Genomic DNA, 27,481 nt, shown 5'->3' with positions numbered 1-27,481 from the left:
GCAAGCTTTGAGAAGTACTAATTAAAATTTACCTATACACTAAAAGAAGAGGTTCAACACAAGGCAAGATTTATTTCAGACACAAAAAGTGCAAACTAGTCGAGAATTAAAATACCATACGCAAAGCTTGTGGGCGTTGGGGGCGTAGCCATAGCGTTCATCGCTCAACAAGAGCCCTCAAAAGGTAAGCGTAGGATTTCAGTATTGGGCTGATGGCTATTTAACAGAATCATCCACAGTTTCCTTCTGAAGAAATAAAGTTTACCATCAATTCCAGTCTTAAGCACACGGCAGGCCCAACGCGTCTAGGTGGCTTTCAGCTGCCGTCACCACTAGGGAACAGAAAACTCGTGGACTCCGAAGGGCCTACCGGCGGCCCTGTTGTCGTTGTTTAGTGCATGATCAATCACTTTCAACTTGAAAGCAGCCATGTAGCTTCAGTATCGCCCCATAACGTCACAAGATTACCGACACAACATACACAACACGCCGCAACGCGCACTTGCCGCTTTGGCTTGGCTTGGATTGAATCTCCGTGCAATAATAGTACACTTGATGCTTAAGAGATGGCTCCAGATGGCGTGTGCTATCATCATCAACGGCTGGAACAAGCAGACGACATTATTGCGGAAATTTTCGGGGGTGCGATGATTACTCTAGGAAATAAAAAAAGTATCTTTGTTGGGCGATGTGGGGGGGTGCGAGAATTATGCAAGTGTGAAGATTACGCGAGTAAATACAGTATCAGGGTTCGTTATATCGAGGCTTGAGTGTGTAGGGGGTCCGTCCTATGTACGGCTGACGCAGAAGCCTTGCTAATGTTTCAGCCGCACAAAGTTGTACCATGCACGATTAACGTCCCCTATCCGTTGATAGTCTCGCCCCGCCATGGTGGTCTAGTGGCTAAGGTACTCTGCTGCTGACCCGCAGGTCGCGGGTTCGAATCCTGGCTGTGGTAGCTGCATTTCCGATGGAGGCGGAAACGTTGTAGGCCCGTGTGCTCAGATTTGGGTGCACTTTAAAGAACCCCAGGTGGTCGAAATTTCCGGAGCCCTCCACTACGGCGTCTCTCATAATCATATGGTGGTTTTGGTACGTTAAACCCCACATATCAATCAATCAACCGTAGCTAGTCTCATTGGAGCTACACGGATTCGGGCGAATAAGGCAACAGGCTAGGTCAACAACAACACTTGAGAAATAGCGCTCAAATGTCGGGAGGATATAGTGCAGAAACAAGAGTAGATGCTTACTCCTTCGTCGCTGACGTCCTCGGCTCGCTGGGGGTTTGCGGGTTCGACCTCCTTTGTTCCTGGCCAGTGTTGGAGAGCCCGTGCGGCCATTCACATGCCAGTTTTGTCCCCTGCCCCAGTTTCCCTCTCCCTGACGAGAATAATAGCTTTTCTCACTGAGGGAGGGGAAACCCATTCCGTGCACCGAAAAAGGGGGAATCGCGAGAGCCGGCCGTGGGTGTATTCTTGCATCTAGGCTTTCGTGCTGCCGTAAAAAGGGAAAGGGATGCTGGGCGCACGTGCTCCCCCACAAGTGGAGTCCAAAGTTGACTCCCTTCACTGTTCATACTGACGTGCGCTGTTTCTGTTTACAGAGAGAAGCAAGCAGCCATGCGGACAATCCGGAAGTTGGAGAAGCGTCTCAAAGAAGCTGTGATGCAGGTCGAAGATGAGCGGAGGCACGCCGACCAGTTCAAAGAACAGGTGTGCAGACATTGCCGGTTTTCACTCATTATCAGTCACCACTGCTTATAAGTCAAATCATATCAAAAAGATGCATGGCGAACTGGCCTCGAGCTAAAGCGCGTTTAGACGTTGCAGGCAGCGCATTTCAGAACTTTTTATGTATTTTAAGGTAATGTGCTCCTATATAATAGAAATAGAGGCAGCATTCATAAGAATGTATTTCGGATTGCTTTTCCTCACCCAATCGCTTGTATGTTCCACTGCTATGGCTGAGGTTGGTTGTTTGGCTCCCAGCTTCAAGGGCAAAAGTGCTCGCTCATAACTGCTTGAGCATGTTAAGGGGAGACGCTCCTCGAAAAAGGTGATCAAAAGGCAATCTAGATCCCTCTGCTGTGGCAGCTGGTCTAGCCTTGGTGTTTTCAACTCTGACCAGTCAGTCAGTATGTCATTTCGCCAGTATGTCCGTCAGCACATCTCTCTGTATCTCTAACTGTTAAAATGGGCCTGTATGTCTATCAGCCGATTGATTCACCCGTTGTTTCGAGCATCAAGTCATCTGTCGCTCAGTGGGGCCGTACCCATCAATCAGCATCATCGCATTGGCTCTGGCTGTCGTGTAGTGGAGCACCAAGTCGACGTCTATCGCAAAGGCTTTTTAACAGCGTTTTTTGTGTAGTATTTTGTGATGATCGTGTGTCTTAATTCTGGATTGCCAATGAGCTTGTTTTATCCTATTGTTCTCTGTATGTGTGTCGTTTTTCACACATTCAACATTCGGTTGTGAGTCTACCCAAGTTCATTCTTCGCTCTCTTCATTCATGTTTGTTGGAGCAGTTGAAAAAAAACGAAAACGGCCTAGTTAAGAACACATGCACAATAAAAAAAGACTACAGACTTTCGCTGGAACCATGTGTCTTGTCATCCTCTCTTCTTGAGTACGCATCCTTAAGCTGGTGTGTGCCAACAGGCCCAGCAACAAATTCTCTAGTGAAAAAGCCCGACTGTTGTGCACACTATCAAGCGAATGGCATTAGCGTAGTCAGCCGACCTTCTGTACATTTTTTCTCGCAGGGAGAGAAGACGAATAATCGGATGAAGAACCTGAAGCGACAGCTTGACGAAGTCGAGGAGGAGTGCTCGCGGGAGAAGGCACAACGGCGCAAGCTGCAGCGCGAACTTGAAGAAGTGCTTGAGGCCAACGAGAAGCTCCAGAGTGACCTGAACGCCGCGCGCAGCAAGCTGAGGTGATTGGGGCTGCCATGGTCATCATTCCAGTCTTACCTATTGCTGTGACGTTCATGTTAGCTTAGCATAGCCATGACTTTGGTTTCCTTGTTGCTCGGTTCAGAGCTTGCTAGATAACACGCGAGGTTTTGGGAGTGCTTACATGTCACGAAAAGTTCTAAAGGCAACATATTACATCAGAATGTGGACTGTCACAATCGGTGTGGTACTTGACGCACCTCACTTTCAAATTGGACAGTGTTGCAATTTCTGAATGCACATATCACCACTCAGCATGAATACAAGAGTGCCCGTTTGGGCTAGTTGGTTGAAGTTTCATAAAGAGATTAAACAGTGCAGACAACAGGTGAACATTCATTGAATAGAGCTCTAAAGCGTTGAGCCAATTGTCATCAACTGGCTATTGAGACCTCTTTAATTAACGAGCCTTTGAAGGGGCATTCCACTTAATTGTCACTTAGGCAATATTTCGCCATGATACGAGAAGACTGACACAGATGTCTGCACTTGTACAGTCGTGGTCCTGCGCCGTGTTGTCTGTATGGTTTATTGATAATGTTTTAATATCATGTTTTAGAACATGTTTCAGTTTCTCGTAGCAAAATTATTGATTCACCACCATCTACCACCTCTGCGCAGGCGAACTGGCGCTGCGACCGGTGGATCGACGACCCGAATGTTCAAGCGGGGATCTGTGCCGGGCGGCGCCGGCGACGACAGCCCAATTTCCCTGCCTGAGGAGTCGTTGACGGAAGACGGACAGCCTTAGAATGTGACGGAATCAGTTGCAATAGTCCGTTCATTAGCCATTCAGTTGCTGTCCCCCCCCCCTCTCCTTGCCAAACCGTGTTTCCGGAGAACTGCTGCACGGTCCAGCGCTTCCACACCTCCGCGAAACTCCCCCCCCCCCCCTACCCACCCGTGATTTTTCACACTATGCACAGTGTCAAGGCAGTGAACGAAATCGTGCCTTTTTTTTTTTTTTTTTTTTTTTTGTCAATGCCTTTTTTATGACAATATTTGATGGGTAGAAACTTTCGTCGCACTATTGCGACGTCTCATTACTTCTCCAGAGGTTTCTCTCTTCGTTTCTTGGGTGTTGAAAAGTTGTGGCCTGGCAAACGTACCAGAGCAACATTCCCTGCCGAATCTGGCCTGCCGCGAGGTAGACAATCGCAGTGCGGCCACGGTGCGCTGCCCTCTTAAGCTTCGATTTCCATCTGGAAAGATGTGACACGCTTCGTTTCGTTTGGTCACGCTATTGTACGAAACTGTGGCTAGCTTTTTTTTTTCTTTATGGCACTAATATCTACCGTCACTTTCTAGACTCGAATGCCTATATTTACGTCTTGTCCCGCCTTCATCTTGGTGTGCACACATTATAATTATTACGGGAAAAGGCACTTGTGAAATGACGCAATCTTTCTCCGTTGCTACATGATGTTTTGTGGTTGTGCCAGTCGGTTTTGCCAACTTTGGTTTAACACGCCGACACAGTCATGCGAGGAGGTGCGAAGTTAACCTCTTTAGCGATGTTATCTTGATTTTTTTGTGCGCTTATGTACGTGTAACTGCCACGCGTATTTTTTGTTTTCTTGTTGAACCGTCTTGTCGCGTATTTCGATGCATTTGAGGGGGGGGGGGGGGGGGGGGAGCCGGCCTGTGACGTGTGCGTCTATGTACTTCACAACAGCGAGACGGTGAGCGAGGGGTGTTTCTTGCGAAAGAGTTTAATAACAGCGTCACCTCTTCTCCTCAGCCTCTGAGGAAGGTGGAAAGGGCGTACGTCCGGTGTGTGATTGTGTGTGTGTGTGTGATAGATTGTGTACGTGTGTTTGGAGAGGACTGTCCGCGTTTTCTTCGAGACAATTCATTCCTGCGAGGTCTCGTCATTAGAGAAAACGAAGACATCCCCCCCCCCCCCCCTTTTTTTTTGTTCTCCTGGTGCTCTGTCTGCAAACGAGGGAGATGCGAGACTATGAGTCTTCTTTCCCTGCGTTCGCGTTTGCTGCAATTATCCGTTTTCAGCGGGTAGATAACAGCGAGGTTTTGTACTGCTTGCGTTGTGTACGTAATGGCATTGTGTACGTAACTCTACGTGTTCGCGTAGACTACACGCTCCTGTGCACCGTTCTTATGTATGCAACACCGTTATGAATGCCGCGTGTGTGGTTCTAAAAACTTGCCAACGTTGCCCCATCTCGGGCAAAAAATAATATTATGCTATTGTGTGACAGTTTTTTGTACAAAAAAAGAAACACTGCAGTCTCTTTGTCATATAGAATGGAACGAATTAACGTGGCTCGCGTGCCTGGAAACGCCGTACTTTATGATGCGGACGCCTTTTGAACAAGAGCTTTAGGGCTTTTTTAATGATCTTTTTGTTTTTTCTTGAAATGGGGGCAGAAAAAATGCCTACCTTGAAAAGCAGTTGTGAGAAGTGCTTTTCAGGTTTTGGCTCTCGAGTTATTTTTGTATCTTGAATTGTTATACTTTAATATTGCAACAATAAACATGTCAAATTATTTGAAATGCTGCTTCCAGTTTTCTCTTCGTACCTCTCGTTTGTCCTTGCTTTGAGATGTCTCACTACCAAATGCTGGCTAAAGGTGACAGCACTAGTGAACACCTTGGCAGACTTATTCAGTAGGTAACCCTGGTACATTTACTAGTCTGACGCAAGTAATTGATATACTACTTCCGGATTGCGGCATTAGGCAGTTCTCCGATTAATACAGTACACATGACATACAAGTAGAGCTGCGCAAATAGCAATATTTTAGGTGCTAGACTAATTCAAATATTGAAGTGCGAGTTCAAATCGAATCGAGTATTTTTCGAATATTTCTACCATACTTATATTTTAACTAGGTTGATAAAGCACTGTCTGGTTGATGCAGGGGCCAAATTGTACTTGTGTACTTGATCCGGTGCAAGAAAACTGTTGCCGACAACACTTAACACACGAATGGCAAAGATGCTATTTTCTCAGCCTCCCTTCCTCTTTCAGCTTATGTGGAAGCCCAGCCGATGCGAGACAAAGGTGTGCTTCCTTCTAGTTTGAAGTTCCAAATCTGTTGCGTAGACGTCGGTATACAAAAGAACATCTGAAATTTTGGATGCTAAAAACCTTCGGCATCCGATTTTTCAGACTTCATTCCCAAATTTCAGGTCCAAAACAGCATTGAGCCACCAGCCGTGTCACATCTATCATCTCCATGTCGGATCCAGCGTTCTCTTGATTCAACACATCGTTGACTGTAGCAGAGCCTGAAGGGCAGCTTTACTGCAATATGAGGGTGCATTGGGGTGAAGCATATTAAACATTTGAAAGGGCCACTGCCAATCTTACTGTATTTGCCTTCGGGAAGTTCGTTTCGAATATTCGCATACCGCTACATATAGGTAGTATAATGTATTGAACGCTAACACTATTCTCACAATCGTAATGATAGGAAAGCTATCCTTGCTTTTCTGCTTGCAGTGTCACCTGCATTTTGCTGCTGCTTCACTGCTTTTCTGAAATTAGCACGCTCAGCTATACTTGGCTCGGATGACAGAGCTCCAGCATCACAGTTGAAATCTGTTTGGCATATCAAGACTTGCTTATACAGCTGTATCTTTCGATTCTAGTGTTACTGTCCTCGAATCCTGTTGGAATTGATCAGAAAAATTTTCCAACTTTGTCCAATAAAGCTTGCCATTCCTGTTATTCATTCAGCTTTACACCATATCTTATGTGCAATTCTAAGGCCATTTTCGCTTACAAGTTTCAGGCACTTTAGACTTCTATGCCTTGTGTTGTGTGTGTGTGTGTGTGTGTGTGTGTGTGTGTGTGTGTGTGTGTGTGTGTGTGTGTGTGTGTGTGTGTGTGTGTGTGTGCGCGTGCATGCGTGCGTGTGCGCGCGCGCGCCCTACACGCTTGAGAACACTGACGCGCAGCGCATATGCACATTCAAGAACTACAATTGACTAGCAATACACCTTGCAACACGTGTGCAGCTGCCAGCAATCCCATCGGCGAAGAAGTTTTGAGTTGTGTATACATATATAGCTCCCCATAGGAAAGATGGTTTTAATGCTGCTTTGTACAGAAAAATTGCACCATCGCCCACCAGTGGAAACAATGAGTTGCATGCAAAGCTGGGCGTGGGTCAACTTGAAGAGTTCCATCCGTCACGGGCATTTTAAGCAATGTTAACGAGTCCTTGCAAGAGAAGCACACCACAAATTCAGTGCAGTTTCTGTTGCTATTACTCGTCCCGAACTGTTGTTGGAGCACGCTGCACGGGTTCATTGACACGCCACACGGCAGCATGTAGATTTACCGCATCTCTGCAAAATCTCGTTCTCCGGCGCCATCATGAGATTCTTCGGCGCCATCATCTCGTTCTCCGGCGCCATCATGAGTGTAAGGGGGAGAGGCCACAGCGTCTCACCCAGCCCCTTACACAGGCCTGAACACGCTAGTGCGTTCTGGCAGTGCTTGGGCCAGCTGTTCTACATGTGCAGTAAGGGTGGTCACGTGGCACACCACCCGATCGAACTCCGCCATAGGCTGGTTCGCATCTAATAGAGATGCACTTGGTTCGACGAGCCCAGGCAGCAGCCGATGCCAATGGGGTCCCGCACTAGGGATCCCCACCTACCAGTTGTGGGTACCGTCCTCTTATGATGTCATCCCCGCATACCTTCCTTGTTTCTAATGTTTTTACCACTACCACCAGACTCTAATTCGAAAAGCAAGCCATATCCTTGCAATCGGTGCAGTGATCATGCAGGCGACCAGTTCTTTTCGCCGAACGCCCTTGGACATCCTGCTTACATCAATCCCCCAAAGAAAAGTTCGTTCTGATGCTGATTTGGAAGGCAACTTGCTCAAGCTACGGATTATTGTGTCAGCGTCATTTCAGGGTTCACTTCGGCTTCCGCGTATGGTCTAATAACTGAGGAACATCTGAACAAATACAGTGGGTCACCATTGTCACGCAAAAGCAGACATCTGGCCCACACAGCTTTAATTTCACATGCCTGTACCTGCAGGTCACTAATTGCGTGCATGGTGTGTGACAAACATTTCTTACAAGAAAAGTGGAGAGTGCAGAGTTTTGAAGTAAGCTAACTCAAATAACCCACATGATCATTGGCTCCCATGGACACCCCAAAAGGTGTAACTGTAAGAAAAAATGAAGTATTCGACGAGTAGTTCTGCTACACAACAATAATAGTCATCCGACTTGCTCGAGTTTCCTTTCTCAAAAACCCGGCGCTGGCCACTTTCCTGTCGGAAATGCCATGTCACACTGATAACACGGGCAGTTTCTTTCTGGACTGCGAACTACTGGAATTGTGGTGATAACGCAAGGAAAGTATACTCGAAGTAGATGATTACTGTGTAGCAGAAACACTCCCCAAATATTCTACTTTTTTATATGTATACATTATGAAAAAATGGAGTATTTAGGAAGTACTTCTGCCACGCAGCTACGGCTTGCTCGATTTTTTTTAACCCGGCTTTCGCCACTTTCCTATCAAATATGCAATGTCAAGCTGACATCGTGCACGCCGTTCGTAACCTGGACGTGCAGAGACCACGGTGATATTGCATGGAAAGTAGGCGAAATAAATTACTCCTATAATGTTGTGGCAAAAATACTCCCCAAATACTTACTTTTTTTTATTGCGCCAATGCAGCGAAAGCAAGCAAGATGGATGGCTAGCAGCTCCTATTGTGTGGCAGAAAAACTCTCCTGACAGCTCTTTTGGATGGTGTAGAGAGGTTTACAGCGCTATTTAGGGTGTTGATTCTGTCCCACTGTTCAAAATATTTAAACCTTTGGTGCATCTTGCACCTAAACAATAATCTCGTCTTGCATTTACATTCTTAAAAAAAAGTACACATCTGCTATTAGCATTGAAAACTCCTTGTCACAGTGGTAACGTGCTGGCATTGGGCATAAAAATTCACATAAGATGAACTGTTGTTTGGCAATGGAATTAAGCTTCAAAAAGTGCATTGTTTTCCTTGGCAGCGTCATTATCGAAGGGCATAGGCATGTGCATCAGAGGGCAGAGGAGCAAGGGGGGGGATAGGCCCCATACATTGAGGTACAGTGTACACTCTAATTGAGGGGAGGGCATTGGGATACCCCCCCACCTGGTGGGGAACCCTTTACTTGCCCATGATCATTATCATGCAAATTTTCTTTTGCAGCATTTTTTTTTTATCTGTTTGCATCACGCACCTCATGTGTATGCACCAAGGAGCAGGAAAAGACGGGTGATGCAGACTTTAGCACGATGATTAAGGCCAGCAGTTGCTCTGCTCTTAGAACTTTAGACAGGATATACCTGCAGTTTCGTCGTCGCACATCTGAAATTACGTCGTGAAGAAACGCGTGCAGCAGGTGTGCTACCCTTTCTCGGAAGGTCTGGTGGGCTTCTAGAAAAGCTAAATGTTGTGCACAGTCATGCCAAAATGCACATGTCACTGCAGGGTCAAGAGAATTCTATGGAACCTAGGGTTTGTTTAGTCTATCAAGATGAAAGTAAAAGGCTAATTCACCCAGCTAAATGATGTCTCATTCGACGAGAGAAATCTTGTCTGACTATAGCTAGTAGCCATTTTATTCGCAGTATCTGATATGCTGAAGCCTTTTCTGTAATAATATGGGGCAATTGTTTTGGAAGGTATAAAAAAAGATATTTTTCTTGCATGGTACTCACAGCACTCCTTCAAACTTTTTTTTAATTGATGAAAACGATATGCTTATATCTGGTGCTGTTCTCGTAAGCTCGATCAGCTGCATTTTAGGTGCAGATTTAGGTACATTTTATTCAAATGCATTTTTACACAAGCTTTTTCTCCATGTAAGCTGGCATTTAACAATGACAAGCATAAAATATGTAAAAGAAACATACGCTTACCATTATGGCAACCTAAAGCACCGTAGGTTAATAGGATATTGACGATTGATTGTACAAGAAATGTTGGCACCTTACCACTTGGGGAGATAGTCCAAGAATTGGTCAGATATAGATCTCAATTCATGTTACAACTGATGGCACCAATCAAAGTCATTTGTAACTGAATATTACCATATTGTTTGTAGTAGACTTTGTCACCCTCTTTTGTGTAACTCAGCTGCACAAACTAAAATTGCAGTTTTTACCATGAGTGATTTGTTTGGAATTTGTGTTCAAAGAGTTGGCTGAATGTTTCGCATGGTTTTAGGAGCGTAAAAGCTGATTATCTTTACGTGAATAATTTAGAAAACCTGCATAAAACACAATACCATGCCTAAGAGCTTGATGCTTGAAACAGAAAGCAGCAAGTAGCATTTACTAGTTGTCAGCAGAGAACTATTGCTAGTTTACTATTACTGGCTATCTCAACAGCAAACTAAGCTTACTAGTTGTAGCATCGAGATGACATGTCTGGCTAAACAGCACCTCACTCAAAATGACAAAAGAAATGCTTTTTAAGACCACTCAACCACATTTTTCAACATTGCAGCTGTCATAAAACATAGTTCAGAAACATTTTATTACTCCCATTGTGTTTACATTATGCCTGTTCCACCCTTAAGCCAATGTAACATGCATCAAATGTTAAGCAGTTTCTCGTATATCTTCCCATCATGCAAACCAGTACATGTCATATTAAAAGAAACCATCTCGTGTAGGGAATGTGAACAGACCTGTTTTGTTTTTGGTTTTTTCTTTGCGTATTAAAGTTGCTCTAAGTTTGCACAGTGAAGCGAACTCTTGACAGTAAACCACAACTGAACATAAATAAGGCCGCGCGAAGGTAAAGCTACACACCCAGCATCAGACATGTCGACGCTTGAGGAAACCTGCGTCACCGCTGAACACGACATCACAGGTGAGGATTAACTTGAAGAGTAAAACACTCGGTAGCAAAGCGGTCAATCTGCAGTCCTTCGGTGCCACTTCAAAGCTGACAACAGCATGGGCTTAGATGGCAATTTCTTGGCAAGAACGGCTGCATAGCGCCTAAGTGCGTAGTACGTAGCAAAAGCTTATTTATACATACCGAGCCATACTTCATGCAAACTTCAAACCGACCCGGGGAAATCCATTCCGAAGAAACCACACGCGAACATTTCCACTACCAAAGCACCACAACCGACACATTATAGACGGTCACCGTTTTATAAGATGAACCCTTATAAAAGAGACCTCTTTCATAGATTTTATGACAGCGAAGTCAGGCACTCGCACCTTTTACAGTGTGTGCATGGTACAGTTGGTCTAATATGCCAGGAAAAAGACTAAATATAGTATTAGCGTGCGGGCTGCAGTTGGGAAAGCTTCACCAGACTGCTCCTTCAAACAGAGATGCCCAGAAGCAGGTTCGCAAAGCATGGTTGAAGCTTGACTTTCTTGTAATGTCATTACTCAATCTCTGCCATGAAAATGCGGACTCACTGGCAACTGATAATGAGAAGCTCATTTTCACTGGATCTATGCATGCAGAACGACACAAAGAGCTGTGAAACAAGGGAAGTTCACTTGTAAGCTGCATCTACCAAAATCGGTTGGCGTCCCTCGGCCCTTAAAGCAAGTTCTCCTGCCTCTATTTTTTTTTTTTTTTTTGAGATTTCATACTTAACTGTTCTGTATTGTTCTGCCAGCAAGCATTTTGTTGCAAGGCTATCACAACCTGTTCATGTTGTGCAGAAAAATTGTGTGCCGCAAAGTATAGACAAAGGATGGTGCTCATTCCATGTTGTAGTTGGGTGTTTCATCAACACTATATGGCATACATGAATGCTATTAAAAAAAAAAAGCAGCCTGCCACGGCACCTTTACAACATTACTGCCCTACCCAATCCTTTGCTCTTAACTGCACTACGCAACCACTCCTGCCACACAGCAATGCACTGCCGAAACCCTTGCTGTCCAATCATTTCATACTTCGGGTCACTGGTAAAAGTGATTCATCTTGAACTTCGTTTCAGCGCAAGACCACGCACAGACAAAGCCTTCCTTTTGCCTGTATCTAGTGCTGCGCTGCAGCGAAGTTCAAGATGTACCCTCGCCAAGTAGCCCAACTCTTGGGCCAGAAGCAAGTCCCTCTTCACGAGCTGAACGAGTTGGTGGCCGGTGGCGTCTCTTCCGTCGGCGTCGTCGGTGCTGCAGAGGATGCAGCGGCGGGAGTTGCAGGCGGCAGGCCCTTATTCTTGGCAATGGAGCGCGTCATGCGCTCCAGCTGCGCTGCAGCGTCGTTGTGCATGAGCGACTTGTCGGCCGCCGTGCGGATGGGCGTGCTGCCGGGCCCCGTCTTGCGGTTGAGCAGGCTGTTGAAGAAGTTCTGCAGCACCCCCTCGTTGCCCACCTTGGCGCCGTCGGCCTGACTCAGCTTGGCGAACTCGGTGTCCTTCTTGCCCGGCGTGGGGAGGGCGCCGTGCGAGCCCGGAAGCCGACGTTCTGCCGACTTCTGGACGCCGACGGGCGTCCTCGCGCCTCCCGCGGCCCCCGCCGCAGCGTCCGAGGAGGTCGCGCGTCCGGGAGACGGCTGCGCCTGCTGGTTGAGCTGGGCCAACTGGCGCGCGAGGAACGCCTGGTCGCCCTCGGCCAGGACCTCCGGCTCGCGCTGCAGCGGCTTGCGCGTGGTCATGGGCCGCGTGATGACCTCGGAGTAGGGGTCGTCCGGCGAGGCGGACGTGATGTTCTCGTACAGTATGGCGATCTTCTTGTCGTTGTCCCAGCCGGACGGTATGAAGACGCCGTCCTTCTCCACGACCAGCGCGGGAGTCTTGAAGGGGAAGCCGTAGATGCGGTGCACCAGGTACTTGTAGAGGAGGTCGCAGTTCTTGTCCTCCTTGACGGACGTGTAGAAGAGCGCCGCGCCGTAGCGCAGGCAGAACTTGCGCACCGCCTGCTGGATGAAGTCGAAGTGCTCGTCCTTGAAGTCGTAGTTCTTCTCCAGCGTGCTCATGTAGTCCGTCTTCGTGACGACCACGACGACGTCGAGCCCGAGGTTGTTGACCAGCGTTTCTTCGCCCAGCAGCGGCAGCGCGTGGGCGGCGGCAGACGACGCGTCTCCGTCCTCGCCACCGATCGTCGCCGAGGTGCGGCGCAGCGGCGAGCTCACGCCTTCGATCTCGTCTCCCGGTTCGATGTAGTCCTGGAAGCGGCGCACGACGCGAAGCCTGTTCTTCTCCACTGTGCTGGGCGGGAGGCGGAGTCTGGACAGGTGTTCTTCCAGCACGGTCGCCCAGCTCTGCAGGGAGTCGAGCAGCGACCACGGCGTCGTCATGGACGCCGTCAACAGCACGGTCGTGTCTTCGAGCGTCTCCTCGGTGAGGACGAACTTGAGCAGGTTCCGGTGCCACGGATCGCCGTCCAGCACCCACACCCCGAGTCGCGTCTGGTCTTCGCGGTATTCGTCGCGTACGTAGAGGTAGTGGTACTCGAGTCCCGATCCTTTCTTGGGGTCGTCGTTGCCCTGTATCTTGGCTATCAGGGTCGTCTTACCGGACTCGTTGTCGCCCATGACGAGCAGGAGCTTGTGCGACGGCAGCTTGTTGGGCAGGCTCTCCTGCACCTGCTTGAGGATGGACGACCAGATATTCTGGCTCTCGTCGTCTTCCTTGGCGCCGCCCGCGTCCGCCTGGTTTTGGGGAGTCGCGTTCGATTCGGCGGCGGTGGTCACCATCGCGTTGGCGGCTGTCCGGTCCTCTCGGACCGTCGAACCGTCTTCAAGGGGTTCGCACGGAAACGCTGTCAGCTGCCCCGTCTCCCGCTGCGACGGAGAAGCACGGCACGGACGACACCGCAGCAAATCAATGGCTGGCCTGGCTGTGTCACCCGTGCCGAAGCCAGAAACAAGTCGACAAAAGCATGATGACGCACAACATTCTATGGCGACCGTGACGTATTAAGGGAAATTCACAGTACACTAAAGCATGTCCTTAAAGATTGGCACTGTGAAGTTGAGAAAAAAAGTTACGTAATATTATTATCTGAAAACTTAACGATTAAATCTAATCTTTTTTACTGAATATAACAATAAACTTAAGTTGTCTTGTCTACTTATAATTGAAGTTAAAGGTTATCTTATGGCAAATTCAAGTTACTGTGGAAACGAAACCAAAACTTGATATTTGCGGATTTCAGAGATTTTGAAAGTAAAGTCTCACTAAACAAGCTATCAAACTCCTATTCACACGCACTAAAATTAAACTGGCATATAAAACTGCTTTTTTATTGAATTCGTAATAACACATAACTGTGAAAAATTGTTTTTAATTGATGTTTTAACTTGACGTTTTACGCAAAAGATGGCAGGACAATTGGCAAGTACTTTATTTGTGGGTTGATATGTGCACATTTTAAATTGGCTAGTTGGCAGCCCGACTACCTTATCATGAAGGCCATAAACAAAACATTGACAAAATAGCAAAGCACCAGCATTAGCGGGTCGCGGTAGGTGTTCTGTGGTAGTGTGTTACGCCGTGCCGCCAAGGCACTGTCAACGTCGCGCTGTGGAAACGTGCTTGCGTTATCGTGAACTCGCTTCGGCGTTCGTGCCACTCGGTGGAAGGGAGGAGATGCTCTGCGCCGAGGAACTCTCGCTTAAACTCCCACGGCGAGTCGATCATATGTTTGTGGAGCATCTCCGGTGCTGCTGATACCCCGCCCCCCGGAGCTAGCAGGTCAAGTACGCGCAGTCCGAAACTCTCCGCTCAAACCACGCAACGCCGTCAACATGAACGTGCCAATGTTCAACGTCGTCCTCCTCGGCTTCGCCTTCATGTTCATCTTCACGTCATTCCAAACGGGCGGCCTAATACAGGTAAAGTGTCTCGCCGATGTGATTCGTACATCCATAGATTGTTTCTTCGTCTTCTGGATGTATCATACTACCGCGCCTTCGTTCGCGCTTCCAAATCCGCGATGCACCACCGTTAGGTGTTTGTTATACCGGTGTCATGCGGTGCGCTGCTGATCGCGATTGGGTCCGATCGTGATCAAATTGCTCAGCACTGATTGGTCCACTTGTGCAGCTGGCGCTAATAAGCTAAACGTGATCGAGAAATTCGATCTCGTGCCATGTCTGACCGCGATCAGAAGTGTTGACGCCTGTGTTAAAATCGTCCATAAGCTGTTGATATGACAGCGCGTGTGAACATTTTGCAACAAAACATGTCCATGCCTCATGTAATGCTGTGGAATTTTAAGCAGCTGGCGCTGAGTGCTTTAACCGCGTGTACGTTTCGGTGCCATTTAGCGCGCGCACCACTAATACCTAGCGGTCACGTTGTCGAAAAAAAAAGAAAACAAAAACGTGCCCGACGAGTTCTCGTACGTGCCACACATATAACCTGTCTTGAAGTCTTGCCGCATTCTTACGTCTCTACACTGCGTGGTACTTGGAGGCCCCGTTGAGAGGAGCTGGGGGTTTCGGATGCGGCGAAAACGTAAACACTGTACGAAATTTCTTGTTGTTGTTGTTGTTTCTCGCTTCAAGTCAACACGATGCGTGGCAGTGGGAAAACTACATTACTCGAAATGAAGGTAGTAGTGGGCAGATGAAAACACGGTGTGGTTCGGTGTGGTTCGTGTCCTTCTTGTCTCTGTGTCGTCGTTTTGTTCTCGCGCTATAACTATCGTCAGGAACGGAGACGGTGTGGTTCGAACTAACAGGAGAAAGTGCCTCCGACGGGCTGACCGACGTTTCGATGAGAGGACCTATCTTTGTCGAAGGCGCCTTCTCATCCTTGACGTGTTAGTTTTAATGGATTTAGCATTGATGAAGGGTGTTTGTTGTCAACAGTGGCACGCGCCACCCCTGCACATGGCAGCAATGCTAACCCCCTTAAAACGCGCCAAGGATGACAAAAGGTGCCTTTGATTAAGATATACGTCCTATCAAAGCGTTGGCCAGCCTGTCTGGGGCACCTTGTCATGTTTGTTCTGCTCCTCGTGTAACTCGAAATGATAATTTGTATAACAAGCCCACTTTTAGTAGCACTACTGTATATAGTCGCTGCGGGATCTGTAAAGGTAACACATCCGGGAAGCGAACTCGAGTTTTGTAATGTACGATCGGCGTTGTGTAGAACGTGTGTTATTTTCGAAACAGAGCTGGCCGTCTACAAAAACAAAAAAAAAAAGGAAAGGAGAGTTTGACAGACGAACTCGCTGTGTCCCATTTGGTGCTGCAGTTTTGTTGCTTTTGCGCCTGGGCTCTATCAATTAAAACGCCGGTGACAACGTAAAAATCGGAAGCGGGAAAAAAAAAACAAAAATGGTTTGGTGCTTCCCGCAACTTTTGTATAAAGCTGGCATTGCGTGCGAAAAATATTTACTTCGTGTCGCGAGCATGAACGTGCGAAAACCAGCACCAGGTAAACCATAAAATTATTATTCTTTTTTTTTTCAAGCTTACTTTCACAGCATTGGACGAACACATGTGCACGCCTATCTCAGCCTGCATAGAAAATTGGAGGGTTGATTGATTTGTGGGGTTTAACGTCCCAAAACCACCATTTGATTATGAGAGACGCCGTAGTGGAGGGCTCCGGAAATTTTGACCACCTGGGGTTCTTTAACGTGCACCCAAATCTGAGTACACGGGCCTACAACATTTCCGCCTCCATCGGAAATGCAGCCGCCGCAGCCGGGAATCGAACCCGCGACCTGCGGGTCAGCAGCCGAGTACCTTAGCCACTAGACCACCGCGGCGGGGCAGAAAATTGGAGGGGGGGGGGTGTTAATCTTCGATTAACTTCCTTCGGTGAGATGACGACTTCGCTAGAACGTTACGTTACTTAACCCCAGGTGGTCGAAATTTCCGGAGCCCTCCACTACGGCGTCTCTCATAATCATATAGTGGTTTTGGGACGTTAAACCCCACATATCAATCAATCAATCGCTAGAACGTTATTTGACCCTCTGTGTTCATTCATGAATGACGAAGGAATCAGCCTGCGACGCACTGATAACACTAACGTGACGTCACAAAGTCCCACCAACCACGCTGGTGCTCCGACACGGCTGTTTCAGTGACGCCGGCGCTAGCCGTCTAATGTGCCCGGTGTCACTTAAAAACTTCGCGAGTATTCTTCGCTTATAGAACACCGATTGTTACGCAAGCGTCCAATGATATATACTTTTAAACCGAATTGTAATTACATCCTACATGTTGTGAAAGGCTCTCGTTATTAACGAAGGTCGCATTGTGGGGGGAGACGCGCTTTTGCAGCCGCCGTGTTTGCGTAGATGGTGCCCGACATCCTCAGTGGAGCAGCTTTTGTTATCGGGCTTCGAGACGGTGCAGTTCTCCCTTTCGCACCGCACATGCTGCGCGTAGTCGTCATATAGCGCGACCGCTAACCACGTGTTATCTTTATGGGGCTTGCTGTCGAGATAACGTGTTACGCGGGATCGACGCGCGAAATATTCCTCGTGAAGGCTGTAGATACTGTGGGAGTCGTAGACGTGCGTGCGCTGGATTCCCCTTCAGGGGAGGCTGCATGGATTGATATGACTGTATACCCTTTAGATCGTGTGGCGGCTAACGCCACCTGGCCGTAATGTACTTAGTGAACCAAAAACTAGATTTATCTCTCTCGTTTTTTTTTTTTTACATTTAAATAGTGAAGTTGAGGACTGGTACTTTGCAGTGAAGGATTTAATTTTCACTCGTGCCTTGATTTTAGCCGCCAATCAGATAACCTCCTTATAGTTATTTCTACCCGCTTAAAGTCTATGTTGCCCTCCCTGAACCCCAGGCGCAGGTTCGTCGAGCACCCCCCCCCCTCCTTTTTTTTTTAACCGAGAGGAGGAAACCTCGGCAGTGCAGTTCTGAGGGGGAATCACGCATGTTAACAGCCCTGGGACGACCAAGGTGGCGCCCAAAGAGCCTTCGTTGACTATGTGTGACGCTGATGTCACTGTACCGCTTGACTGTGCCCCCCCCCCCCCTCTTAGGTGACTAGGGGAAGCAGCCGCCCCCCCCCCCTACCTGACCCCCAGCCACCCGTGTGCGCGCCCATGGTGAGAGTGTAGCTGTTTTCATCAAATTCGGACGGCTAAATGGGTATGAAAGCGCGTATCGTTTTCAGTGGCACGTTACGCAATGAAGACCTCGGTTATTTAACGTGCGGAAGTAATAACCGTTATTCAACCCGGAATTCGCCCTCATTACTGATGTCCTACTTGTGAAAATCACGATACTTATTTATTTTATTCACTTATTTATTTCTTACTGCCAGCGTGCTTCGCAAGCCATAAGCAGAAGTGGGTTGTACAAGATACACACGTTGCACAAAAGAGACAAAAAGTAACGAAATGTTAGTACACTTTGAAGAAAAAGGGAAAAAATTATGAGATGTGTCGTGAACAGTATTTACCGCATGTGAAACATCGGAAACAGTATAATATAAAAAACACACAACGTATTGCAGGTGAAAATGTCAGCAATCAAATACGTGTATAAAAAAACAAAAACAAATCGTCACTTTGGAACAAGAAGTAGTCACGACAGAGGAATGACGAAAATGAAAAACGTGACAAGAATGCGCAAAGGAGCACTTGCTTACAAAAGCTCAGCTCAGCAACGAAAATAACGTGTTTATTATTGCTTTTTTATTGTATTATATTACGCTATCTGGAATCGCCATATAGTTTGCGAAAAACCTTGTGTATTAGGTTAGCAAGAGCATGCTTACAATGTGCTCGCCGTAGTCGAGGAATGACCGATTAATTTCGGCCACGAGGGGTTCTTTAGCGTGCAGCTAAGTCTAAACGCGTGGGTGTCTTTTCCGGGGGTGTGCCAATAGTAAATTTTAAAGTCGAATGCCATTCGAACAGTTTTCGTATACAGTATAAACGCTTATCTTCAAAGCAGCCTGAGAATAGCGGTGGTACCTACTTCGAAACTGGGCAGGAATTCCTCCAGATTCTTTCGCCTCTGTGGATCAGTGCACGGCTATAGGCGGCTTGGCTGCTGACCCGCAGGTTGCGGGTTCGAATCCTGGCTGCATTTCCGATGGAGGCGGAAAATGTTGCAGGCCCGTGTGCTCAGATTTGGGTGCACCTTAAAGAACCCCAGGTGGTCGAAATTTCCGGAGCCCTCCACTACGGCGTCTCTCATAATCATAGCGTGGTTTAGGGATGTAAAACACCGCATATAATAATTTTACAAGATTTAATTTGAAACAAATATTCACTACACAATTACTTTTAACCGGCAAAAAAAAGCCACAACTTTGTAAACTGAGGCAAGCTCGCGTGCTGCAACTACGAAGGCCTTAGAAATATTTTGTAGCGGTTATAGTTGAAATACGGGAGGGACATTAGCATTCAAGCTGGCGCTTTGTCAACACCATTCAAATAATAAAACTAGCATTAAATAAATGTTAGACAATATTCATGAGTGGACTCATGATCGATTTCCTTGCGCAAGCTGCCAGAAAGTGCTGGACATAGACAAGTGCTGAGACACACAAAGCATGGCTATCAAGACACCCACTACGTTTTTGGTGTTCTGCCTCGTCTCCTGCGTCCGTGTTAGCCCGCAAAGTCTTCGCGAATACGTACCTGTCTCGCTTCAGTTTCCCGACTGGCAAAAAAAAAAAAAGCGCCGCCATATCCACGAAGTGAATGATGATGAGTGGGCGAAGCTCCGGAGGTAAACCTGGTAAACCATGAATCCTCTGTACATTTTGCCCACTCGATTTTATTACATCGCTCCCCCTAGCGTACGTCGCCGCACTAAATCGAACGATTGCCTTCCACCAATGACACGCGCCATATGTGACATCATTCCTATTTTATAGCATCTCGCATCTTTCATCATCAACTACAAGTACCGCCGTCTAGTTTATAACATCTTGCATATTTTAAATCAGCTACAAGTACCGCCATCTAGTGAACACTGCAAGAACTAAACGAGAGGTGGCTACATACAGGGGACGCACAGCCACGCCTTAAGGAGCTTCGCCCCTAAAACATTGCTCGCGTACTTGGGGCACGTACTGGTAGCTGCTAATCTCTCCATAATGGTGTCAACGCGTCGCGTCGCACTTTAGATGCGCGTATATCTACTGCTGCAAATCGAATGTCCGGAAAAGTATCGAAGCTATAGGCGAGCTCTTTCGGGAAGATAAGACACGCGTGTGACACACATCTTGCGTGATAGATAACGCGTCTGCCTATGCAGGCGCACGTATACACTATCGCTTTCGTTCTAGTGCGTATTCGTTCATTGGCGAGATTAGCCGATGATAGACGTATCAGAAAAGAAGGGTGACACGACGTATGTAGATTGAGTCGTTGCCTGATTTCCTACCCGCGATATGTTCGCTAAGAACCAGGTATAAGACTTTCACCGACGGCGCTAAAACCTCTATGTTGGCACTCTGCGTGGTAGGACGCTATAGGTTTGTGACGTTGCATAGATTTTATCGTTGCATCACTTCCAAGTTCTTTTGTTTGTGACGCATAGCCCCGCCACGGTGGTCTAGTGGCTAAGGTACTCGGCTGCTGACCCGCAGGTCGCGGGATCAAATCCCGGCTGTGGCGGCTGCATTTCCGATGGAGGCGGAAATGTTGTAGGCCCGTGTACTCAGATTTGGGTGCACGTTAAAGAACCCCAGGTGGTCGAAATTTCCGGAGCCCTCCACTACGGCGTCTCTCATAATCATATGGTGGTTTTGGGACGTTAAACCCCACAAATCAATCAATCAATGTTTGTGACGCATAGAACAGAGGACAACAACACTGTGGCCTCGTTTTGATCATATTGAAGCGTGTTATTGTGCTGCCTTTACGACGTCATCAAAGCCGTCGTGTCGGTGAATCAGTGCGTCACGAAAATGCGTCCACGACGTCGACCACGTGCAAGCTAACCGAATTAACGCTAACCGAAGGATGCGTACCGTTTCAAAGCGAAGTTTGATTGTTGCTGGTGCGTCCGATTCCAGCAGTTTTCACTCATAACCCCGCGTTTAACCCCCATGCGCACACGTGCTCTGAGTTCTGGGATGTGAAGGGAAAAAGGGTCTGTAGTTTCTCAGAGCCTTCTCTCAGTTGATTGGTCGGTAGTCCAAAAAGAAAACAAGCTGCAAAATGGACGGGAAAACGAAGCAACAACAAGGCTTAATTACTACAGCCCCCCTTTATAGTCCCCTACGAGTTAGTGGTTGCAAGTGAGTGAATGAGTCACCACCGGCTTGGCCTATCTCGAGGATCATCAGGATAACACTGAGGGCCCCCGCGCGGGCCATCTGATTATTCAGGATAAATGTTGCAAGAGATGAATTCTTGGGATGTACCATCAAAGGCACTCGATCTGTCTCTGCCATTATTGTGAAAACCCTAATAATAATTATCGTTTGTGTGTTTCACGTACCAGAACCACGATATGATGGGCTCCGGAAATGTCGACCATATGGGGTTCTTTTAACGCGCGCTACGTCTGTGCATGTGGATGCCTAGAGTTTTGCCCACCATGAACCGCGTCAGCGGAAGGGGTTCGATCCCGCGACCTGGGTGTCAAGAGCCAATTAACATAACCGCTAGACCACGGCGGAAGGACCCCATTAAAATTTTTTGATGGGGTCATTCGATGGTTACTCGAAAAAAAAATATGTTGTGGAGCCCCGTTAAAACGACAACAGGTCTTGCCGAGTTAAAAGTATGAGACCTACTTCGCGTCCCTCTTAGGCAACGGAGAGAGGGGGGGAGGAAACAGTGTGGCTGCCTATGCCCCCGTGGGCTTATTTCGCAGTTTCACGCGGGTTTTGGATGAAGGGGGGTGTGGCGCGCGCGCAAGCCCGCCCGTCAAGCGTATGCCATCCAATTAACCCGTTTGTACGCAGCCATCTCGGCCCTTCGGAAAAGGGCGATAGCGCGCGTTGCAGGGTCGGGGAATTCCTCCGCTGTTGTGGGCCTCGAATAACTGTGTCACGGTTTATCACGGCTGTCACGGTTTTCGCGGCTGTCACGGTTTTCGCGGCTGTCACGGTTTTCGCGGCTCGCCTCGATGTGAACGCGCGTGCACGAATGCCTATCTTGCGCGCGGTTGTATTTATACCTGCGACATATGCATGAATACAGAGAGCCACGTGCTATATATGTATATCGATACACGCGCGCCTCGCGTTCTCCTTGAATACACGGGGGTGACAACAAACCCCGCCTCCGTCCTTCTTCCTGCGATCGAGTGCGTGTTGTTGGAACACGTTTATGCACATACATCTATCGACCCGGATGAGCAGGCGATTGTTTTGGGGATATGCATGCGCGCCCATTAATGGGCTGCTATGTGTTGAGAACCTTGTACGTATACCGCTGTTCTGTTTTTCTTTTTTTCCCCTTGTGATCAGGCATGTGTGAACGTGAGGCCACGCACGATGGAATCGTTCCACCGTTACCCTTTGTGTTTTTCCGCGAGCGTGAAGGATTATATTTACAATCGGCGTCGAAAGATCGCGAAGACGCACCGGAATGAGTTGAGAATGTTCCCGCGGAATGGGCGGGCAGCCCTTACTTTAGATTTCCGGCATGTTATATATAGAACGAGGTTGCCCCGCCGCGGTGGTCTAGTAGTAGTAGTAGTAGTAGTAGTAGTAGTAGTAGTAGTAGTAGTAGTAGTAGTAGTAGTAGTAGTAGTAGTGGTGGTGGTGGTGGTAGTGGTAGTAGTGGTAGTAGTAGTAGTAGTAGTAGTAGTACTTTTATTTACAGTAAGCCGGATACAGAGCTCACTGCAGGGGCCAAGGGCTAAAGGCGAACAGCCTGACAAAGGCCCTTGTCCCTCCGCAGTCCGTGACAGTGCAAAGCTTAGACATCAGCACTGACAAACAATATATATATTCAATACATTGGTTTCAAGCAACCTGCAATTGTACACACGAAATTCAAACATAAATAGCACAAGAAGTTTACATAACACATTTTAAGAATTAGAGGTCACTCTCGTAAAAATTCACAACTAAACTTAGTGGCTAAGGTACTCGGCTGCTGACCCGCAGGTCGCGGGATCGAATCCCGGCTGCATTTCCGACGGAGGCGGAAATGCTGTACGTCCGTGTGCTCAGATTTGGGTGCACGTTAAAGAACCCCGGGTGGTCGAAATTTCCTGAGCCGTCCCCTACGGCGTCTCTCATAATCGTGTGGTGGTTTTGGGACGTTAAACCCCACATATCAATCAATCATATTGCCGTTAACACAGCGTGGCATATTAATCAATTATACAACGAGCTGACAACATGTGCAGTGCACCATGGCGAAGACGAGGGAGGGGAGTTTGTTACATTTAATTTGCATACAATGCATACTATTTTTTCACCACCCTTGTTAACTGACAGGGACATCTTATCGAGCCACTCATAGACAAACGGCGTGCGCTTAGCTTTGACGTACTGCCACGATTTTGAGGCATTCCAAAAAAGACTTTTTTTTTTGTTTTTATGCCGTGCGCTATGTGAACGCTCGCCACACACTGGAGCCAAAGGACGCATGCATATAAAACATTTTGCTTTGATTTATGGCGATTTTAAGGAAGTAGTATTACAGATATACTCAATGCATTCCCAACGACTACGACCTTCTGTTTAGGATTCTCGACACATGTGTTTCCATTTGGAGCAACAACCTGAAAATGTTAGAAAATTCGTGTAACTACTTCTTCAAAATGGCTCTGCAAGTTAGGTCACGGGGATTCTTCCACACCGTGCTGGTGGGTGGACTGCGTAGCATCCAAGAAGTACGTCAGACGAAATCTGCCTGACCAAGAAGGTTTCATTTCAGGCGGCTATCGTTTCTATAGCCACCGTGAAATTATATCGAGATAGATAGATATGTGGGGTTTAATCTCCCAAAAGCAGGATATGACTACGAAAGACGCCGTAGTGGAGGGCTCCGAAAATTTCGACCGCCTGGGGTTCTTTAACGTGCACCCAAATCTGAGCACACAGGCCAAATGTCAAGTACGCAGTCGGGTGTGACTCAGTGCAAACATGAGCAAACACTATTTCAACAGTATAGGCAGCCGTGCGCGCGCACGTGTAGCTTTATCTACTTTGCAGCAGACTCAAACGTATTCTTTCGATGGAGAATGCGGGTGTGGGGGGGGGGGGAGTGATTTTAAATGAAAAGAAGAGAAAAGTGGGCCCCCGTAACTGTATACCTCAGGGGGGGGACACCTCAACAGTAGCTCACGAGGGGTGGGGTAAAAGAGGGATTAAAAGGATAAGATGAAAGGTAAACAGATAGAGAAATGAAGGAGAGAGCGAAGCGCAGGGACAGCGATCGACGGAAGTAAGGAAGAGATAGGAAAGATGGACACGGTCGCAGGAGTCCGAGGACGGGGCGCCACTGGCGAGAGTTCTTGTCGGCGTCAGGAGATGGCGTAGGAGAATAGTGAGTGGTATTATATATTGTAAAAGAACTTGTTGTTGGGCTAGTTGGTAGAGCATTTAATTCGAAGTTAATACGAGCGCGAAAACACGATCACTCACACACGCACACACCATGCATGAGCGCTGTGTGCGTTTGATGCATGGGTGTGTGCGTGTGTGAGTGATCGTGTCGTGTTTTCGCGCTCGAATATAATTTTTAGAAATTGTATTATGTGTTTGCATACAATGGGCAGATACTGCGGCAGGTTGTGGAAGTACACGCGCAATGCATCGGGGAGTTTTTTACTGCGAGTTTTGGGAGTAAAAAGTTTGCAGCAATCGGCGAGATGCTGCGGGAAGACGGTGGCAGCACACGTCGGGGAGCACTTGCAGGGAGTTTTAGTTTGGGGAGTATATTTTCACACCACTTGGGGAGCATTTGCAGGAAACGTTAGGGAGTAAATTTTTACATTGCTTAGGGAGCTCTAGGGAGTGTTTTGTTTACGTCGGTAGGGTAGCTTTTTTTTTTTTTTTTGTCAATAGGCTAGCTGTATAAGTGTATACCTGTACAACCATCGGGCGGTTTTTGCACGGAGTTGTAAAACTGTTGTTGACACCATTTGGGGAGTATTTGCATGGAGCTTTCGGGTGTATACCTTTACGTCAATCGGTTAGTTTCTACAGCAGAGGCGCTGGTGCAGTGGGCTGTAGGAGTATGTACCTTCTCAACGAAGGCTCTTTGGGTGCCGCCATTAGCCTCTCTGGGCTTTTGTTAACACGCGTGATACCCTCCCCAAAATATGCACGGTTAGCCCCCCCCCCCCCCTCCCCCGTCCCCGAAAAAAAAAATTATGGATACGTTCCTGTATGGGAGGACATGTTGAAATCAGCCGGGGAATATATTGTCACGTGCTTGCTCAAGAAAGACGACGGCATTTGTGCATGCGCCGTGAAGGAGTATGAAATGGACGAACAATAGATCATTTCTTTTTATCCTGTCAACGTTATGCTTATCAAAGGAAAAGATACCTGGTCGAACCAATTGAGAAGCTAGGTTTAAAAATAAACGTGGAACTAAATTTATCCTTCGGAGGGATTACATTAGGTTATAGCCACAGGGAAGTTTTCTCTGCTGTGTGCGAGTACATAGGGGCAACAAAGAGATTACCCTGTTAGCCTATTGTTGTTATCTACGGCTACGAGACTACATGAATGCCTGACTTAGCACACTTGATGATCCTGCCGCCCGGTTCTTGGCCGATCCCCCTTTGTGGGCGAGTGCCAGCAAAGCTGGAAATTCATCATCATCATCATAAGAAGAACTCGTTTGCGCGTTCTAATTAAAAGATCGACCTGCTTCTGGTGTCTCAATCTCTGCGGCAAGACCTCTGTTTCGACGTCGTGACAATGTAGCGCTTCGCACGTTACACAACATCGCCGCCTGTTTTTTTTTTTTTTGTTTTTTTTTTTCGATGAGGTTCTACAGTAGTACTTCATTTCACGATCACCGCGACACAAGTAGGCATATTTGTGACCGCGCAGCAGTTGGAGTGCGCGTGTGTGTGTGCGCGAGGGGGGTAGGGAGGGGCGGGACTCAGAGGCACGCGGTTGTCGACACACTAAAGGCCACGTTCTCGTGAGTCAGCTGTCGTCGAAACGCCGTGTATGCACGCGTGACGCATGTGCCCACGATTCGCGCCCGGCTCGAACGTCGTTTTCTTTGCCCCCTTCTTTCTTTCAAGTTGTTCGTTCGCGCTCGCTCGTAGTATTTGGGGTTTTGGGTCCCAAAACCACGACATGGTTATGAGAGACGCCGTATCGGAGCACCCCGGGAATTTCGACCATCTTGTGTTTTTTTTTATTACGTTCATTGACATTGCACACTATACGGGCTTCGACCAAGGAGGATTAAAAAAGTAGCTGGAGTGGAAATGATCGCGCAGGAGTGAAGTCGTTCCTCTGGCAAGATGGCGGCCGTGGCGGCCATCTTACTAGGGGCATGATAAAGTGTCATCGGTTAGTGATTAAAAACAAAGCGTTTCCCTCACACGCCCAGCGAGTTTAATGTGGGAACTTCGTCGGGTCACATAGCGCTTCAAGTGCGTCTTACAGTGACTACTTTTCCTTAGTGAGCCTCTGATCGGAGGCAAAGTTCTTTGAAGATTCAGTCGCCCATACTCGTTTCTGTGTGTTGTTTCGTCGGGAACAACTTTCATTTAATATGAAACTAACGTAGAATTCACATAACGTATCAAAACCACTTGATCTTCAAGTGGGCACCATCAGAAAAGAGCGTGTTTCCGCCATCTTGGCAGGGGCAAAAAGTGGCTTCACTTCTGCTGGCAAGGCATTGCGGGAGCTTCCACTCCAGCACTTTTTTCTTTAATCCTCCTCGGCTTTGACCGTTTCGGCTCCATCGAAACGCGACCGCCGGAATCGAACCCGCGACCTCCGAGTCAGCAGCCGAGCACCTTAGCCACTGATCCGCCGGGGTGGACTCTCTCGATAGTCGGCGCTGTCGCAACGGTTGCACAAGCGCGATGATGGTCTGATGCGTTGGACGATTATTACAAGGAACAAGAAATAGACCATCTTGGTAGGAAGCGCAGCAGCTATTACACAGGACACACAACACAAGCGCTTAACTTCAACTAAACGTTTATTGCAAACATCAGAGTTTATAAAGGGAGTGAAAGAGAAAAAAAATGATAATAAAAGGCAGACTAACAAAAATCTAAGTTGAGCGCTTGTGTTGTGTGTTTTGTGTAATAGTTGCTGTTCTTCCTACCAAAATGGATTCATACCAACTGGCCCGATACAATTGTTGATTAAAAAAATAGACGTTCCTTGTAGCAGGGGCGTAGGCAAAATTTTTTGGGGATGGACTAGCTTATCTTGGCTTTTATTTGTAAAAATTGCTTTTCATTGCTTCCTCTAGTTCTCTATGTATGTTCGTGCCTGCATTTGTACTTGTGCTTTTTTTTTTTTCAATTTAGCATATATCCCTGTCAGCCCGGTGGTGTGTGCGCATCAGCTATGCAGGTGCACGGCATGCACTGCGTGCTTCTTGAAAATGCTTGAAACGGAGTGTGCACATTTGGACAGGCTCGCTGAGTGGATGACTAGCGGTCGTTTAACTTCATCGGGCTGCGTATTGCTGCG

The 27,481-nt window shown here is 47.5% G+C and overlaps 3 protein-coding genes across 7 annotated transcripts in view; 2 read left to right on the top strand and 1 right to left on the bottom strand.

Moving 5' to 3' along the window:
• zip (myosin heavy chain 10) overlaps positions 1-4,095 on the top strand; it is a 107,730-nt gene extending 103,635 nt beyond the window's left edge. For all 3 annotated transcript variants that reach the window (XM_037431614.2, XM_037431612.2, XM_075868690.1), the window contains 3 exons: positions 1,607-1,715; positions 2,769-2,941; positions 3,582-4,095. In XM_037431614.2, the coding sequence (XP_037287511.1) occupies positions 1,607-1,715; positions 2,769-2,941; positions 3,582-3,711 (412 nt within the window). In that variant the 3' untranslated portion in view covers positions 3,712-4,095. The remainder of the gene's footprint in view (positions 1-1,606; positions 1,716-2,768; positions 2,942-3,581) is intronic.
• A 6,374-nt stretch (positions 4,096-10,469) lies between these two features.
• On the bottom strand, positions 10,470-13,786 carry Dlic (dynein light intermediate chain). The gene has a single exon (XM_037431535.2). The coding sequence runs from the start codon at positions 13,624-13,626 to the stop codon at positions 12,046-12,048; it is 1,581 nt and encodes a 526-aa protein (XP_037287432.2). The 5' UTR covers positions 13,627-13,786; the 3' UTR covers positions 10,470-12,045.
• A 674-nt stretch (positions 13,787-14,460) lies between these two features.
• LOC119179520 (UNC93-like protein MFSD11) overlaps positions 14,461-27,481 on the top strand; it is a 34,521-nt gene continuing 21,500 nt past the window's right edge. For all 3 annotated transcript variants that reach the window (XM_075868689.1, XM_037430614.2, XM_075868688.1), the window contains exon 1: positions 14,461-14,766. In XM_075868689.1, the coding sequence (XP_075724804.1) occupies positions 14,680-14,766 (87 nt within the window). In that variant the 5' untranslated portion in view covers positions 14,461-14,679. The remainder of the gene's footprint in view (positions 14,767-27,481) is intronic.

Source organism: Rhipicephalus microplus, chromosome 7 (genome assembly GCF_043290135.1).
Source record: "Rhipicephalus microplus isolate Deutch F79 chromosome 7, USDA_Rmic, whole genome shotgun sequence".
NCBI classification, from domain to species: domain Eukaryota; kingdom Metazoa; phylum Arthropoda; class Arachnida; order Ixodida; family Ixodidae; genus Rhipicephalus; species Rhipicephalus microplus.
The sequence above is the reverse complement of the archived record's forward strand: the minus strand, read 5'-3'. Positions and strand labels throughout refer to the sequence as shown.

Coding starts and splice junctions, on each gene's coding strand:
- Dlic (XM_037431535.2), bottom strand. CDS start 13,626: ATGGTGACCACCGCCGCCGAATCGAACGCGACTCCCCAAAACCAGGCG.